The following is a 15,056-nucleotide window of genomic DNA, read 5'->3' as shown; positions in this document are numbered from 1 at the left end:
GGGGAGGGATTGCATTGGGAGTTATACCTGATGTAAATGACGAGTTGATGGGTGCTGACGAGTTGATGGGTGCAGCACAGCAACATGGCACAAGTATACATATGTAACAAACCTGCACGTTATGCTCATGTACCCTAGAACTTAAAGTATAATAATAATTTTAAAAAAAAAAAACCTTATACATTAACCAATCAAAAAGAAAATGGAAGACGATAGGAAAAAATTCCAAATACTACTCTAAAAAAAAGTTTTCACCAATAATACAACATGACAAGGTAAAGTGAACACAAACACAACCACCAAAAGCACACAATGTCAGCAAGTGAATTTTATCTTAATAAAAACTGTATTGAGGCAGACTTGGGTTTGAGTCCTGACTACTATATTTTAGCTGTATGAATTTGGGCAATTATTCAACTTTTGTAAACCTCTCAGAAGAAAACGGTACCTGTCACGATTGGGGTTTTCTTCAATTGTAGGAACTAAATGAGATAATAAATAATAATGACTGTAGTATATGCTGTTAACTATACCAAAAGTACTCACTCAATAAATCAAGAGATGCCTACTACTGCTGCTACAAATATTATTAAAACATCTTTAGCAGTTTTCCAGCTGAAAGCATTATGCTAATTTCATATAAAAACAAAGAAAATGTTACACATGAACAAAGTAGCAAAGAATAACATAATGTATGTTCATCTGATCTCTTCTATGGTTTGATAAGCTCTCTTTGTAGTGAAAGGCCCACAAACCAAGCTCATGCTTTCAAGTATCACTTACTTAGAGGCATCAGGACAGAATTCTTTTACTCATCATTCCTATAGAAATGAAATGTAACCTGGCTAATCAGGGAAGCCAAAAGCAATAAAGAAGGACATATTCAAAGGATCTGAATAGACAGTTCTCCAAAAAGGTAACAGAAGTGGCCAAAAATAATAGGAAAAGATGTTCAATATTATTAGTCATCAGGGAAATGCAAATGAAAACTACATGGGATATCACTTCACGCTCATTAGGATGGCTATAGTTAAAAAGGAAAACAGATAATAAAAAAATGTTAGGATTAACATCACTGATCATTAGAGAAATGCAAATCAAACCCACAAGGATACACTATCTCACACCAGTCAGAATGGCAATTATTAAAAGGTCAAGAAACAACAGATGCTGGTGAAGTTGTGGAGAAATAGGAACACTTTTACACTGTTGATGGAAATGTAAATTAGTACAACAATTGTGGAAGGTGCAGTTTTTCCTCAAAGATCTAGAACTAGAAATACCATCTGACCCAGCAATTTCATTACTGGGTGTATACCCAAAGTAATATAAATTATTCTATTACAAAGACATATGCGCATGTATGTTCATGGCAGCACTACTCACAATAGTAAAGACATGGAATCACCCCCAAATGGCCATCAATGATAGACCAGTTAAAGAAAATGTGGTACACACACACCATCGAATACTATGCAGCCATAAAAAGGAATGAGAGAGCATGCTGTCCTTTGTAGGAACATGGATGGAGCTGCAGTCATTATCGTCAGCAAACTAATGCAGGAACAGAAAACTAAACACCACATGTTGTCAATTATAATTGGGATTTGAACAATGAGAACACATGGACACAGGGAGGGGAAAAACACACACCAAGAACTGTCGGGGGAGGGCGTGGGGGGAGGGACAGCATTAGAAAAAATAGCTAATGCAAGTTGGGATTAATACCTAGGTGATGGGTTGATAGGTGCAGCAAACCACCATGGCACACGTTTACCTATGTAACACACCTGCACATCCTGCATATGTACCCCAAAACTTAAAACAAAAATCAAAATTTTTAAAAATAAAATCACTTTCTTGAAAAAAAAAGTGTTGGTGAGGATATGGATAAATTAGAACCTTCTTACACTGCTGGTGCAGATGTAAAATTGCACAACCACTATGGAAAATAGTTTGGCAGTTCCTCAAATGGTTAAACACTGAGTTACCATATGACCCACCAATCCCACTCCTGGAGATCTACCTACCAAAATGAAAATATGTATCCACATAAAAACTTGTACACAAATGTTCATAGCAGCATTATTCAAAATAGCCAAAAAGGGAAACAATCCCAATGTCCGTCAATTTCTAAATACATATTCTATTGTTTATATTTGAGACTTTCAACACGATGTCATGGAATACAGAGAGTAAAATGGCTATGACAGTGGAGCAAACTAATATATCTATCATCTTACATAGTTACTTTTTTATGATGAGTAGCTAAAATCTACCTTTTTTTTTTTTTTTTTTTTTTTGAGGCAAGGTCTTGCTCTATCATCCAGGCTGGAATGCAGTGGCTCAATCATGGCTCACTGCAGCCTCAATCTTCCTACCTCAGCCTCCCAAGTGCTGAACAGGTGTGTGCCACTATGCCCAGCTAATTTTTCATATTTTTATAGAGACAAGGTTTGCCATGTTGCCCAGGCTGGCCTCAAACTCCTGGCTTCAAGCCATCTGCCCACCTTGACCTCTTAAAGTGCTGGGCTCACAGGTATGAACCAACATGCCCAGCCAGAATCTACTTATTTAATAAAAATCCTTAACAAAATAAAATTTTATTAACCTTGGGCCTCACGTTTTACATTCACTATCTAAACCCGTTCATACATACCTTCTATTTTGTATCCTTTAACCTACATCTCCTATTTCCTCTTCCCTCTCACTGCTGTGGTAAACACTGTTTTATTCTATATACCTGTGTATCAGAGCTCTTTCTTTTTTTTCAGATTCCACATATAAGAGAGATCATGTAATATTTTTCTTTCCGTGTCTATCTTATGTCACTTATCATAATGTCATCTAGGTTCATCTACGTTGTCCCAAATGGCAGGATCTCCTTTTTTTAAGGGTGAATAATATTCTATGGTGTATATACATACATGCATACACACACACACACACTCAATATTAACAATCACATACACACCACAATTTTCTTTATCCATTTGTCTGTCAGTGGCAAATTTCCATCAATTGATAAGTGGATAAACAAAATGTGGTAGAGCCAAACAGAATGATATTCAACAATAAAAAGAAAGAGAGTACTGACATGCTGTAACATGGATGAACCTTGAAAATATGTTAAGTGAAAGAAGCTAGTTACAAAAGACAACACATCATATGATTCTGTTTATAAGAAATGTCCAGAATAAGTAAATCCACAGAGACAAAAAGTAGATTCGTGGTTGCCTAGGGCCAGGAGAATTGTGGAATACGGAGACTGGGGTGACAACTAAAGGGTATGGAGTTTTGTGGGGAGTTAAAAGTGTCCTAAAATTGATTGTGATGATGGCTGTGTAACGCTCTGAATATACTTAAACTCACTAAATTATGCACATTAAATGAATGAATTGTATGCTTTGTGAATTATATCTCAATAAAATTGCTTTTTAAAAAGATTATTGCTTATTGGAGCCATCATTCTGTATTCAGACAGAAGGAAGAAAATTAGGGGAAATGATGGTGGGTGGGGCAAAAAGTAATGAGCAAGCTCAGTGGAAAAGATATGAAAAACTGAATGCAGGAATATTAATTATTTTCCTTTGAAAATGACAAATTCATAGTGTAATGATAAATAAAATTACTACTTTCAATGCCCACATTTTTCAAAGGAAACAAGCCTGGGAGTAACAAAAGAGCATGAGAGACTTCGGAGTCTTGAGACTACTTTTGTGAGCCATGTGTTAAATTGCCAGAACCTCTGTTTCTTCACTATAAAATGAAGTCCTACAATCCCGATATCATAAAATGTTCAAATTCACAGTAGGTACCTGTATTAATTAGGGTTCTCTAGAGGGACAGAACTAATAGGATAGATGTATGTATGAAGGGAAGTTTATTAAGGAGTCTTGATATCACAAGGTGAAGTCCCACAACAGGCCATATGCAAACTAAGGAACAAGCAAGCCAGTCTGAGTCACAAAACCTCAAAAGTAGGGAAGCCGACAGTGTAGCCTTCATCTGTGGCCAAAAGCCTGAGGGCCCCTGGAAAACCACTGGTGTCCAAGAGTCCAAAAGCTGAAACACTTGGAGTCTGATGTTCAAGGGTAGGAAGCATCCAGCATGGGAGAAAGATGAAGACTGGAAGACTCAGCAAGTCAAGTCCTTCCAACTTCTGCCTGCTTTACTCTAGTCATGTTGGCAGCTGAATAAATGGTAGACTCTCAGTTTGAGGGTAGGTTTGCCTCTCCCAGTCCACTGACGCAAATGTTAATCTCTTTTGACAAAACCCTCAGATGCACCCAGGAACAATACTTTGCATCCTTCAATCCAATCAAGTTGACACTCAATATTAACAATCACAGAACCTAAGAAACATTAGCTATAATTTTTTAAAAGCAATTCAGCCCTAAAAACAAACTTGTAAATTCCCAAATCAATACGTCAATAGCATTAAGGAAGGGACAAATTTCTCTTTGCCAATTCCAGACAGCCAGACTAAATTTTTGCCTTTATGGTCAGCCAAGATTCCTACAACCTTCTCTCTCTGTTGTTTGTTTAGCAAAGTAGCACTAAAGAAACCCATACTGAAAACACAATCTTTACCTTGACAGAATTGGAAGGTAGATAGAATCCACCCTTTTAATCTTTCATTGATGTCTAGGATAAATAATTAAGCAGCAATAATTCTATACTTAACCTGATGCAAGCAAAGACAAAAGAATTTCATGATTACAACTTTCAAGATGAAAGAGTTCACTTTCAAACCTAAGGGGGGAAAAAGCTACTTATTTTACAAAGGCAAAGTGGGGAAAGCCCTGCAAAATCCAATTTTGGGTACTTTTCCAACTAAGGTATTTTCTTAAAGATAGAGTTATTCAATTTATTCTCTTATCTGTATTAATTTGTTTTATTTCACCAAATTAGGCTGTCTTTCCATATACCTAATTATATTCGATACTTAAGGATCTAAAGAGTAACAGATAGACAAATCCTTACCAAATGCTACCGGGAAATGGATTTATAACTATGCCAAATGTTTTCCTTCTTGAAATCTTGGCTACATCACGCTTCACACATGATATCAATTAGAAAACAAAATAACTGGCTTCACAGAATACAAGCTGACCTCTGTGAATAGCACTCTGGACGCAAAACAAAACAAAAGATGAGCCCCAAATTAGTAAATGCAGCATGGCAAGAGCTGGGAATACCAAGTATACTTTATGACTGTAACACACATCACAGGACATAACAGCAGCAGCTTCACAAGTAATGAACACACACACACACACACAAAGCTTGGAAAGCCTTAAACAAAACAGAAAGATATATTACTACCATCATCAAGCTTCAGAGGAAAATAGATTATATCTACTTATTTAGATAAACACAAAGCTATTCATTACCAAACATTAAAAAAATTATCATCAAAAGTAACAGTAATACAGTCACTTTCAACAAATTCCACAATTCTGGACATTGGTAATATCTATAAAGAAAATTGGCATATAACACTTAGTAAGCATCAATAAAATCGTTTGCTTTAGTAACCATCAATAAAATTTACTTTCTAGACAAGAATGAACAGATTAAAAACAAGAGGTAGGAAAATAAGCATTCTTTAAAATAAAATGAACTTAACTGATTAGTGGTATTGCTTTATTATTTATTAATACCTACGTGAGCAGATACTACACTACATCTTTTTTGTGTATAATCTTATTTTATCCTCCTCTGAAGGAACGAAGTTTCAGAGAAGCTAACTAAACTAGTCAAAGGACACATAGAACAACAGATATATATTACGTACACTACTGCCTAAAAAGAAACATGCTTTATCTTCAGTACTAACCACAGTTAATGATGATGGCTTAGAGAAATGGAATGAGAAATGTCAGTGCCAAACTCAGGGTATTTCTTATGAATTAATAAGCATTGATAAACTATAGAGCCTTATAGTAACAGGAGGGGATGGGCAGAGAAAACAACGGAATCATAAAAGCTATAAGGGTAAATTACTATTTATTGTAAGAAAAAATGTTAATTTCAGAAATGAGTTGATACCTGTTAGGAAAAAATAAGGAAAAGGAAATACTGCAAAACAGTAAAAATGGTCACCTTTTGGAAGTGAAAGTTTAGAATTCTTTCTTCTCTCAAAGCTGGTTTAAAAATAGAGTTTAGAATTACTTATTATGAAAGCAATACAACTATTAAAGAGATATTTCCCAATCTCAGATAACTGATAGAAGCAGTAAAATCAAGTGTCCTTGGGTATGCGTGGTATTCTCCTGCTATAACGGCCCCTTGCCATTAAGTTCTAACAACTTTTCCAAATATTGGGCACATGATGTGAAACATTGTCCTTACTACCCATCAGTTTTTAAACAGCAATGATTTTCACTGCCTGCTGAAATAAGTGTTCACCAAAAAGAAGAGAAGTGTATTCTCAAACCAAGATCCTGAGTAAATATCTACCCTCTCTCTGGGGTCTATCTTCCTCATCTGTAAAATGGTGTTAATCCCTATACTGCAGAGTTGTTAAGAAAAATACATAAAAAGTGCTTAGCCCAAGGACATGAGCATAACACTCATTATGGCTGTCACTTATATTATCATATCATTATATTCATTACTATCATTATCAACCATAACTAACCATAACCTTAAGGTGAGAGAATTCTACTTAGTCTCATTCACTAAAAAACTACAATTGAGTATGTATGTTCATTAAGTCAAAAAGTTTGGTTAGGTCAATGAATGATCTTTGGTGGAATTACCACATTTCTCTAAAACAGTAGATTCTCTCTGCTGTGTTATGACTCTGGGAACAGTCTGAAGTTCAGAAAATGATTTACAAGTTTAGTTCTAACATTTACCCACCCTACTCAATCTAATCACTAGGAATGAATGGTTCTTTCCCAATCGTTTAGCAAACAATAATTTTTGTTAGCTATAAAAGTGCCATTGGCCCACGACAATTTCTTCACCTCACCTGTTTCTAAAGCTTTCTAATCACAAAATTAAGAAGCAACTATATTCTAGAGTTCTCCTATAGGCACAACTTTCCCTTTTGTCTTAACAAAAATAAATAAGAACAAAGAAAAACCTGAAGTCTGGTTTTCTTTGATCTCTAGAGAATGCCTACATGACGGGATGTTTCAAGATTCCCTTCTAGAAAGAATTTGTAAAGTAGGTCTTGCTTCACTTTTCCAAGAAAAAAATCACTGGGAATGAACACTCAGACTTTCAGTTATTTGAATCTAATCTTACATTCTTGTACCCACTCTGCCTTATAAAAGATTTTCTTCGAAATTATCCGAAGCAATTTAAAAATGCCTACCTCAGCTTGACAGAGTGCATGAAGACCTTGTAATACCAAGGCTGCTGGAGTAGCTTGATCAGGCTTGGTGCATTCATTCAATACCTGAGAAATAGCTGCCAACATATCTGCACCATGTTGATATGGCCTACAAGAAATGAAAGTTTAAAAGCAAAATTAATGCTAAAGAGCAATTATCACTCCCAGATCTTTTGCCTAAACAAAAAGCATCCATCATTTTCTATACTCTTGTGCCACTAAATGGTGACACTCAAATATTAACACCATGTTTTTTCTTCAAAAATGTGCATCATGATCATTTTCTGCTATAATTTTATGCTCATTTTTATACAGAAATAACCCAAAAAGATACTTTTTAACAAATTTCATTCATCCTAAATCACAAATCCTCTTGTCTAAATTGAGAAAAACTCAAGGCTGTATTAATGTAAAAAGAACTGAATTACCTAATTGAGATTATTGGTAAAGATAGAGCTATTCTTGCCTGATAGTATCAGATACTCATTACAAAAGCAGGAATTTGAGAACAGGAGATGATTTGTGCTAGTAGCAATACTAACTAGGGTGGCTGCACCTATCATAATAATGATGATAATGATAAAAATTATAAAAACTATAACCGACTGAGCTCCTATCTCATGCCAGACACTGTGTTAAATTCATTCACTCATCCTCCTCCCCCTCCTCTCCTTTCTAATCCACATATATTGTGCTATCGCCAGAATATCATTAATTTCACAGTTATGCAAGTCTATTCCCTGAATTCCTTGTTACCTTTCAATAATATCTTTTCTTTAATTAACAAAATGTAAATTGATGAAATTGCCTGTCAGAATTCTACTGTTTCACTGTTCCACAAGTGGAAATAATTTTCCAAAATGAAAAAATTGTACAGATCTGGAGGTAGTATCTGAAACGAATACTGAATAAGTTATCAGTAGACTCTGATCTGGTTTGATATTCAGTCTATTCTGAGCCTCAACTTTAATTATATAAAATAAGAATATCAGCCAATAACTTTCATCTCTGAATTTTTTTCCATGCCAATAGCTCAATAAAATTCAAACTCCCAGTTCTTGGGTTATACACATGTAATTCCTTTTTTTTTTTTTCTTTTACACTGAGGTCATTTTTGTGTTGCTAAAAGATGGAAGCTTAGAAAAGAGGCAAAATTGCTAGGGCTTAGTTTCTGTATATTCTGATCCAAATTTTACTTGAAACAGGAATCATCCATGTTATCAGCATCTTAGCCAACCCATTGCACAGCTTCAGAAAGTAGCATTCACACTGCTGTCATTAACAGAAGTGAGAATGATGTTACCAGGAATTCAATGCAGTGGCCTGATCAACAAATGAAACTGCTGGACTACAACTATTTCAAATGCATCAAGTCTATTTCCTCTGTAAACATTTTCATCTTAGCACATGCAAGAAAAAAAGTTTTGATATGGTAGAGCTCGACTTGTATTATTTCAGTCTTGTCACCTCCACCCTGTTCATTAATCCATAATCTAGAACAGCAGAGTCATCTTCCTAATTTCTTTATGTTTTCCTAAAAGCTTACAACATACATAAAAATTCATCATCATTTTCTTCCTTGTTATAATTACAAATAATTCCACGCAGTAAGTCAAAATTAAGGGCTCCCCATTAAAACTACTTATCTCCCTACTTAAACCAAGGGAGAATATAAGAAAGAACAGTTTATGACAACAGTCTACTGTGTAGTTTTCAGGGATTCATATATGGAAAAATAGAAAACATAATATCACATGTTTTACTGCAATATTAAATTATTAATCAGAAAAGGATATAAATATCCTACAAACCTAGATACAAGACTAGACATGAAAAGGAAAGACACACTTCTCAAAGCTATTGTTCAATATTATTAAATTTTATAATCAGAAAACTTAAGATAAAAAATTACTACTACTCATATATTCTCTGCCTATCTTTTCTTGCCTCTTGCTTGCAATAAAAAAATTAAATACAAAATAATATATCATGATATACATTCCTAAGAGTTAACAACATCATACCTCTGCTTACATATATCTCTGATTGATGCTGCTTTTGCAATCAGTTTCTCCCATTGGACTTCCTTGCCCACCGAAAGAGAAGGTACATCAGACATAGCCATGAAACGCTGCAGTTCAGGATAGACTCGGTCCTACAAAAGCAATTTTACAAAAAAGGTAGTTTCCCAACTTGAGTTGAATAATCATCATCTTCCTTTTATGCAGCATTTTCACCTCCAAATCCTCCATTTGCATTGCAAATTATAATGTAGTTCTTCTAATCAGCAGAGAAGATTGCTGTAGTGATTACTGGGGATTTTCTTATAGACCAGTGTACTGTTGATTTCATAAAACAAGAAGAAAGTGGCTAAATCTCACCCTAATTACAAAGGCTCTAATCATTTATATTTCCATTATTTCTCAAGCAAATGGAAAGATACATTTCAGAAATAAAGAAATAAGATTTTATATTCTCAATTTCTCTGAAAGTCAATAGCAACTAACTGCATTACAAGTGCATCACAATAACTCAAAACTTTTTCAATGCAATCATTGATGCCACTCATTAATACCACTAAACCAAAGCATTGCCATATATGACATAATTATTTTCCTTCAGTGAAAGGAATATATTTAATACTCATGCAAGTATATATCTGAAATTACCTGCTTTTCCCACAATGATGTCAGCAAACGCAAAGTGACAGCTCTTAGTCGTGGGGTGGTTCCAAGTAGTTGTATTACTCGTAGAATTTGTCCTACACACACCTAGAAAATATTCAAGAAACTCTAGTTGTATAAACGTGAATGCAGACAACCTCGAGGTTACCAAAAGGATTTTTAAACCCCTTGTTATAAAATGAAGACTGAAAAGAAAGTTTGCTGCAATATTACCCACCTTCTTAAAAGATGAAAGATAGCGTTGGAGGGGCTAGATAGCAATCCCGGGGACATAAGGACCTAATCTCAGAAAATGGCCAAAGTGAAAACTTGGATACTAAGTAATTTAACAGAATTAATTATTAAATATTGTAATAAATACTTTTGTCTTCAGATATTACCTCCTAGCTCAACAAGAGAAGTAGTGATTATGGCAAAATTTAGGGCTCAAAATTTCATAATACTAAAAAGAATTCAATGTATTATTCATGACTCACTTTTCTCCCCAACTAAATTAATTAACATACTAACCTTGTGAACACCAAGCTTAGGTAAACTATACAATATATCATTATATAACATAGGTTCCAGTGGTCTTCCCAATTTGAACATCAAAACTGGAATCAGATTTGGCACCTAAAATAAATTTTTAAAATATATTACATATGCCTTGTTACAAAAAAGTAATACATAATGGAATATTTATCTTTTTTTCCAGAGGAATAATATGAATATGAATGAATTGGAAGACTTAGAATATATCAGTTAGCTATTATTGGCTAATGATAATTTCATCACTAGTATTCTACCACTATTATAATTAGCTGCCAAACACCAATCAAAAAGTGCTTTTCTTGACCAACTATAACATCACTTCTGAGAAATACGATAGCAGTTAAGATACGTCCTGCCTTGCCAAGCATGGTGGCCCACCCCTGTAATCCCAGCACTTTGAGAATCCAAGGCAGGAGGATTGCTTCAGTCCTGGAGTTGAAGGCCAGCCTGGGCAACACAGGAAGACCCTGTCGCTACAAAAAATTTTTTAATTAACTGGTCATGGTAGTGCACACCTGTAGCCCCCACTACTTCAGAGGGTAAGGTGGAAGGATCACTTAACACTGGGAGCTCAACATGGCAGTGAGCCATGATTGCACCACTGCACTCCAGCCTACATGACAGAGCAAGACCCTGTCTCAAAAAAATAAAAAGATATATCCTGCCTCAAAGAAGTTTAAAGCTCTAATGAACAGCCAACACTTAAGATACATAAACAATAAAATTTCACATAATGAAACATTCAATTAGGTTACTCCAGTAAGAAGTAATTAAAGTCAGTGTACTACAAAGGAGCCAATGGACAAAAATTTCCCTCTAAGTCCTCATTTCAATCTCTATGCATAACACAATAAAATGTGAAAACAAATATATTCATGGATCAGAAGACATAATATTGTTAAGACATAATTGTTTCCCAAATTGATCTTGAAATTAAATGCAATCTTTATGAAAATTCCACCTGGCTTCTTTGCAAAAATTGAGAAGTTGATCATAAATGCATGTGTAAAAGCAAGGAACACTTAATACCCAAAATAATCCTGAAAAAGAAAAACAAATTTGAGGACTCAAACTTCTCACTTCCAAATTTACCACAAAGCTAAAGTAATCAAAACAGTATGGTACTGGCATAAGATTAGAAAGACAAATCAATGAAATAGAATTCAGAGTCCAGAAATGAAAACTTACATTTATAATCAATTGGTTTTTGACAAGGATCCCCAGAAAAAAACAATAAGGACAGAAGAGTCTCTTGGAGGAATAGTGCTGGAATTCAACAACTGGATACCCACACACAAAAGAATCAAGTTGGACCCCTTTCTAACACAACATGTAAAAATTAACTCAAAATGGATTTTAGAACTAAATGTAAGAGCTAAAACTATAAAATTCTTAAAGAAAATATAGGATTAAGTCTTTGTGACTTTGGGGTAGAGAAAGCTCTTAGACATGACACCAAAAGTACAAGCCACAAAAGGAAAAATGAATTTCATCAATGCGAAAATGCTTGTCCATCAAAAGACACTATAAAGAAAGTGAAAGGACAATGCAAAGAATGGGAAAGAGTATTTGCAAACCATATAGCTAATAAGAGATTTGTACCTAGAATATATAAAGAACTCTTAAAACCCAAAAATTGTGAAACCCCGCCTCTACTGAAAAATACAAAAAATTTGCCAGGCATGGTGGCAGGTGCCTGTAGCGTGAGGCTGAGGCAGGAGAATGCCATGAACCCAGGAGGAGGAGCTTGCAGTGAGTCGAGATCGCGCCACTGCACTCCAGCCTGGGTGACAGAGTGAGACTCCATCAAAATAAAAATAAAATAATAATAATAATAATAAAACAATTTACCAAAAAAAAAAAAAAGGTTTTAAAATAGGCAAAGAATCTGAATACACCTTTCTCCGAAGAAGATAAACAAATGGCCAACACAGGAAAATATGATCAATTTCTCAGACACGATAGAATGCAAATCAAAACCATGAGATACCACCTCACACATCATGCAAAAGCTATCATCAAAAGATAGACAATAACAAAAGTTGCCAAGTATGTGAAGAAATTGGAACCCTTTAACACTGCTGGTGGTAATGTAAAGTAGTTCAGTCCCTTTGGAAAACATTCTATCAGTTTCTTAAATGGTTAAACACAGAATTGCCAAATGATCTAGCAATTCGATTCCTAGTTATCTACTTAAGAAAAAAGAACACATATGTCCACACAAACTTCTGTAAATGAATTTTCAGAACAGCATTATTTACAATGGCCAAAAAGTGGAAACAACCCAATGCCCATCAACTGATGAATAAACAAACAAAATACAGTATAACCATACAATGGGATATTATTCAGCCATAAAAATAAATGAACTATTGTTACATGCTACAACATGGATGAACCTTGGAAACATTACGCTAAGATTTAAAAAAACACAGCCACAAAAGCCTCGTGTTGTATTATTTTACTTATATGAGTAGAAGGCCCAGAATAGGCAAATCTGTAGAGATAGAAAGTAGATTAGTGGTTGTCTAGGATAGGGGAAGTAAGAAGCAGGGGGTGGTCAGGCAGGGTGAAAAAACAGGCAGTGATATCTTATGGGCATGGGGTTTCTTCTGGGGGTAATGAAATGTTCTCAAATTGGTTGTGGTAATGTTTACAAAACTCTGTAAATATAATAAAAGCCATTGAATTGTACACTCCAAATGGATGAATTATATGAGATGTAAATTATATTTTAATGTTTTTTTAATTCAATTCAAAATTATTTGCTAAATATCTACTATAATCAAAGCACTTACTTGATAGCACAAACTGTAATGTCAAAAATTTTTATTTGCCATATGCTACATTTCAAAAGTTTGTTGTCCAGCAGTCATTCCTCAGTATCAACAGGGATTGGTTCCAGCACGGTCAGACACACAGATACACACACCCCATTCCATGGATAGTGAAATCCAGAGATGCTCAAGCATGTTATATAAAATGGCATAGTATTTGCATATAACCTATGCACATCCTTCCATATACTTTAAATCATTTCGATACTACTTATAATGCCTAAAACAATGTAAATGCTATGTAAATAGTTGTTGTACTATATTGTTTATTCATATTATCTTTATTGTTAAATTGTTATTTTTATTTTCTTCCCCAAATATGCTCTGTCTGCAGTTGGTCAATCCACAGAGGAAAAACCAGCTGATGTCAAGGGCCCACTGTATTTGTTAATTTTCTCTATCTGTTCTATTCTTAGAAAGCCTGTTCCTTCTAAACTTAGAAGACATCTATTTTAATTCAATTTCAAAAGTGAAAAAATATCCTCTTAACTTTACCACCAAGACATTGACAATTAAACATTAATTCATTAATGACCCTGACCACGATACACCACAGCAGCATGTGGAGCTGTACATGTAACAGCTACAATCTCACAACAGACAGCCAAAATGCATGATGTTTTTAACAAGTGCAGAGACTTGATTGGAAGAGAAATTCTATCACTATCACCTTGGGCAAATGAAAGGAGACAAATTTTTGAACTGACTTTTCAGTTCCTATTTTAATTAATAACAAAAGGTTATCTTAAATTGGCTTACACTGATCTCAATGCATTATCCACTTCTAGAAAGATTTCTACCAAGACACACTGACAGATTCTTAGTTTTCAGAAGGGCAATGAGTATATTTAGTGACATTTTATAAACTAGCGTATTTAGTTGTGTGACTTTCAAACAAACGTTGTAATTATAGTGTCAGGAGAGAAATAAAGTACTGTATTTATGTCTAAGAGTACACAGTTCCTTTATGAGACTTGGCCCTAAAAAAAGTATGTAAGGGTGTGTCTTTTCCTCTGGCCAGTTCAGAAATAAACAAAGTAGGAAATGTTTACAGTAAATAATCTTAGACTTAACAGTTCTCAAGGCATAGTAGCCCAAATTAAGTCCCCAATTAAATGGAAAAAATAAAACAGAGACTGTTTCACTAGGGAAAAACAGATATAGATAGACGTCTGTGGAAAATACTTTTTGCATAAAGGATGGGCTAATTTTTTAATTATTATTAATTAAATAATTATTTCCTTATGAATATGTATTTACTTAAGATGTAATTACCAGCTCTTGATCCTCCTAATCTTGAATCTTATACCCTTCAGAGGCTGAAAATACAACGAATACTCGGATTTTACCTTTAATGTAAAACAAGCTGGAGACGGGCGGATCACGAGGTCAGGAGATCGAAACCATCCTTGCTAACCCGGTGAAACCCCGTCTCTACTAAAAAATACAAAAAAAAACTAGCCGGGCGAGGTGGCGGGCGCCTGTAGTCCCAGCTGCTCAGGAGGCTGAGGCAGGAGAATGGCGTGAACCCGGGAGGCGGAGCTTGCAGTGAGCTGAGATCGCGCCACTGCACTCCAGCCTGGGCGACAGAGCGAGACTCCGTCTCAAAAAAAAAAAAAAAAAAAAAAAAAAAAAAAAAAAAAAAAAAAAAAA

At 34.8% G+C, this 15,056-nt stretch overlaps 1 protein-coding gene across 5 annotated transcripts in view; it reads right to left on the bottom strand.

Moving 5' to 3' along the window:
- FOCAD (focadhesin) overlaps positions 1-15,056 on the bottom strand; it is a 322,164-nt gene that overhangs the window by 172,316 nt on the left and 134,792 nt on the right. For all 5 annotated transcript variants that reach the window (XM_073021655.1, XM_073021653.1, XM_073021657.1 and 2 more), the window contains 4 exons: positions 10,543-10,647; positions 10,018-10,119; positions 9,373-9,503; positions 7,331-7,457 (listed from right to left, as the gene is read on the bottom strand). In XM_073021655.1, coding sequence (XP_072877756.1) covers positions 7,331-7,457; positions 9,373-9,503; positions 10,018-10,119; positions 10,543-10,647 — 465 coding nt within the window. The remainder of the gene's footprint in view (positions 1-7,330; positions 7,458-9,372; positions 9,504-10,017; positions 10,120-10,542; positions 10,648-15,056) is intronic.

This window comes from Chlorocebus sabaeus, chromosome 12 (assembly GCF_047675955.1).
Source record: "Chlorocebus sabaeus isolate Y175 chromosome 12, mChlSab1.0.hap1, whole genome shotgun sequence".
NCBI classification, from domain to species: Eukaryota; Metazoa; Chordata; class Mammalia; order Primates; family Cercopithecidae; genus Chlorocebus; species Chlorocebus sabaeus.
Note: the sequence above shows the minus strand (reverse complement) of the source record. Positions and strands in the feature narration are given on the sequence as shown.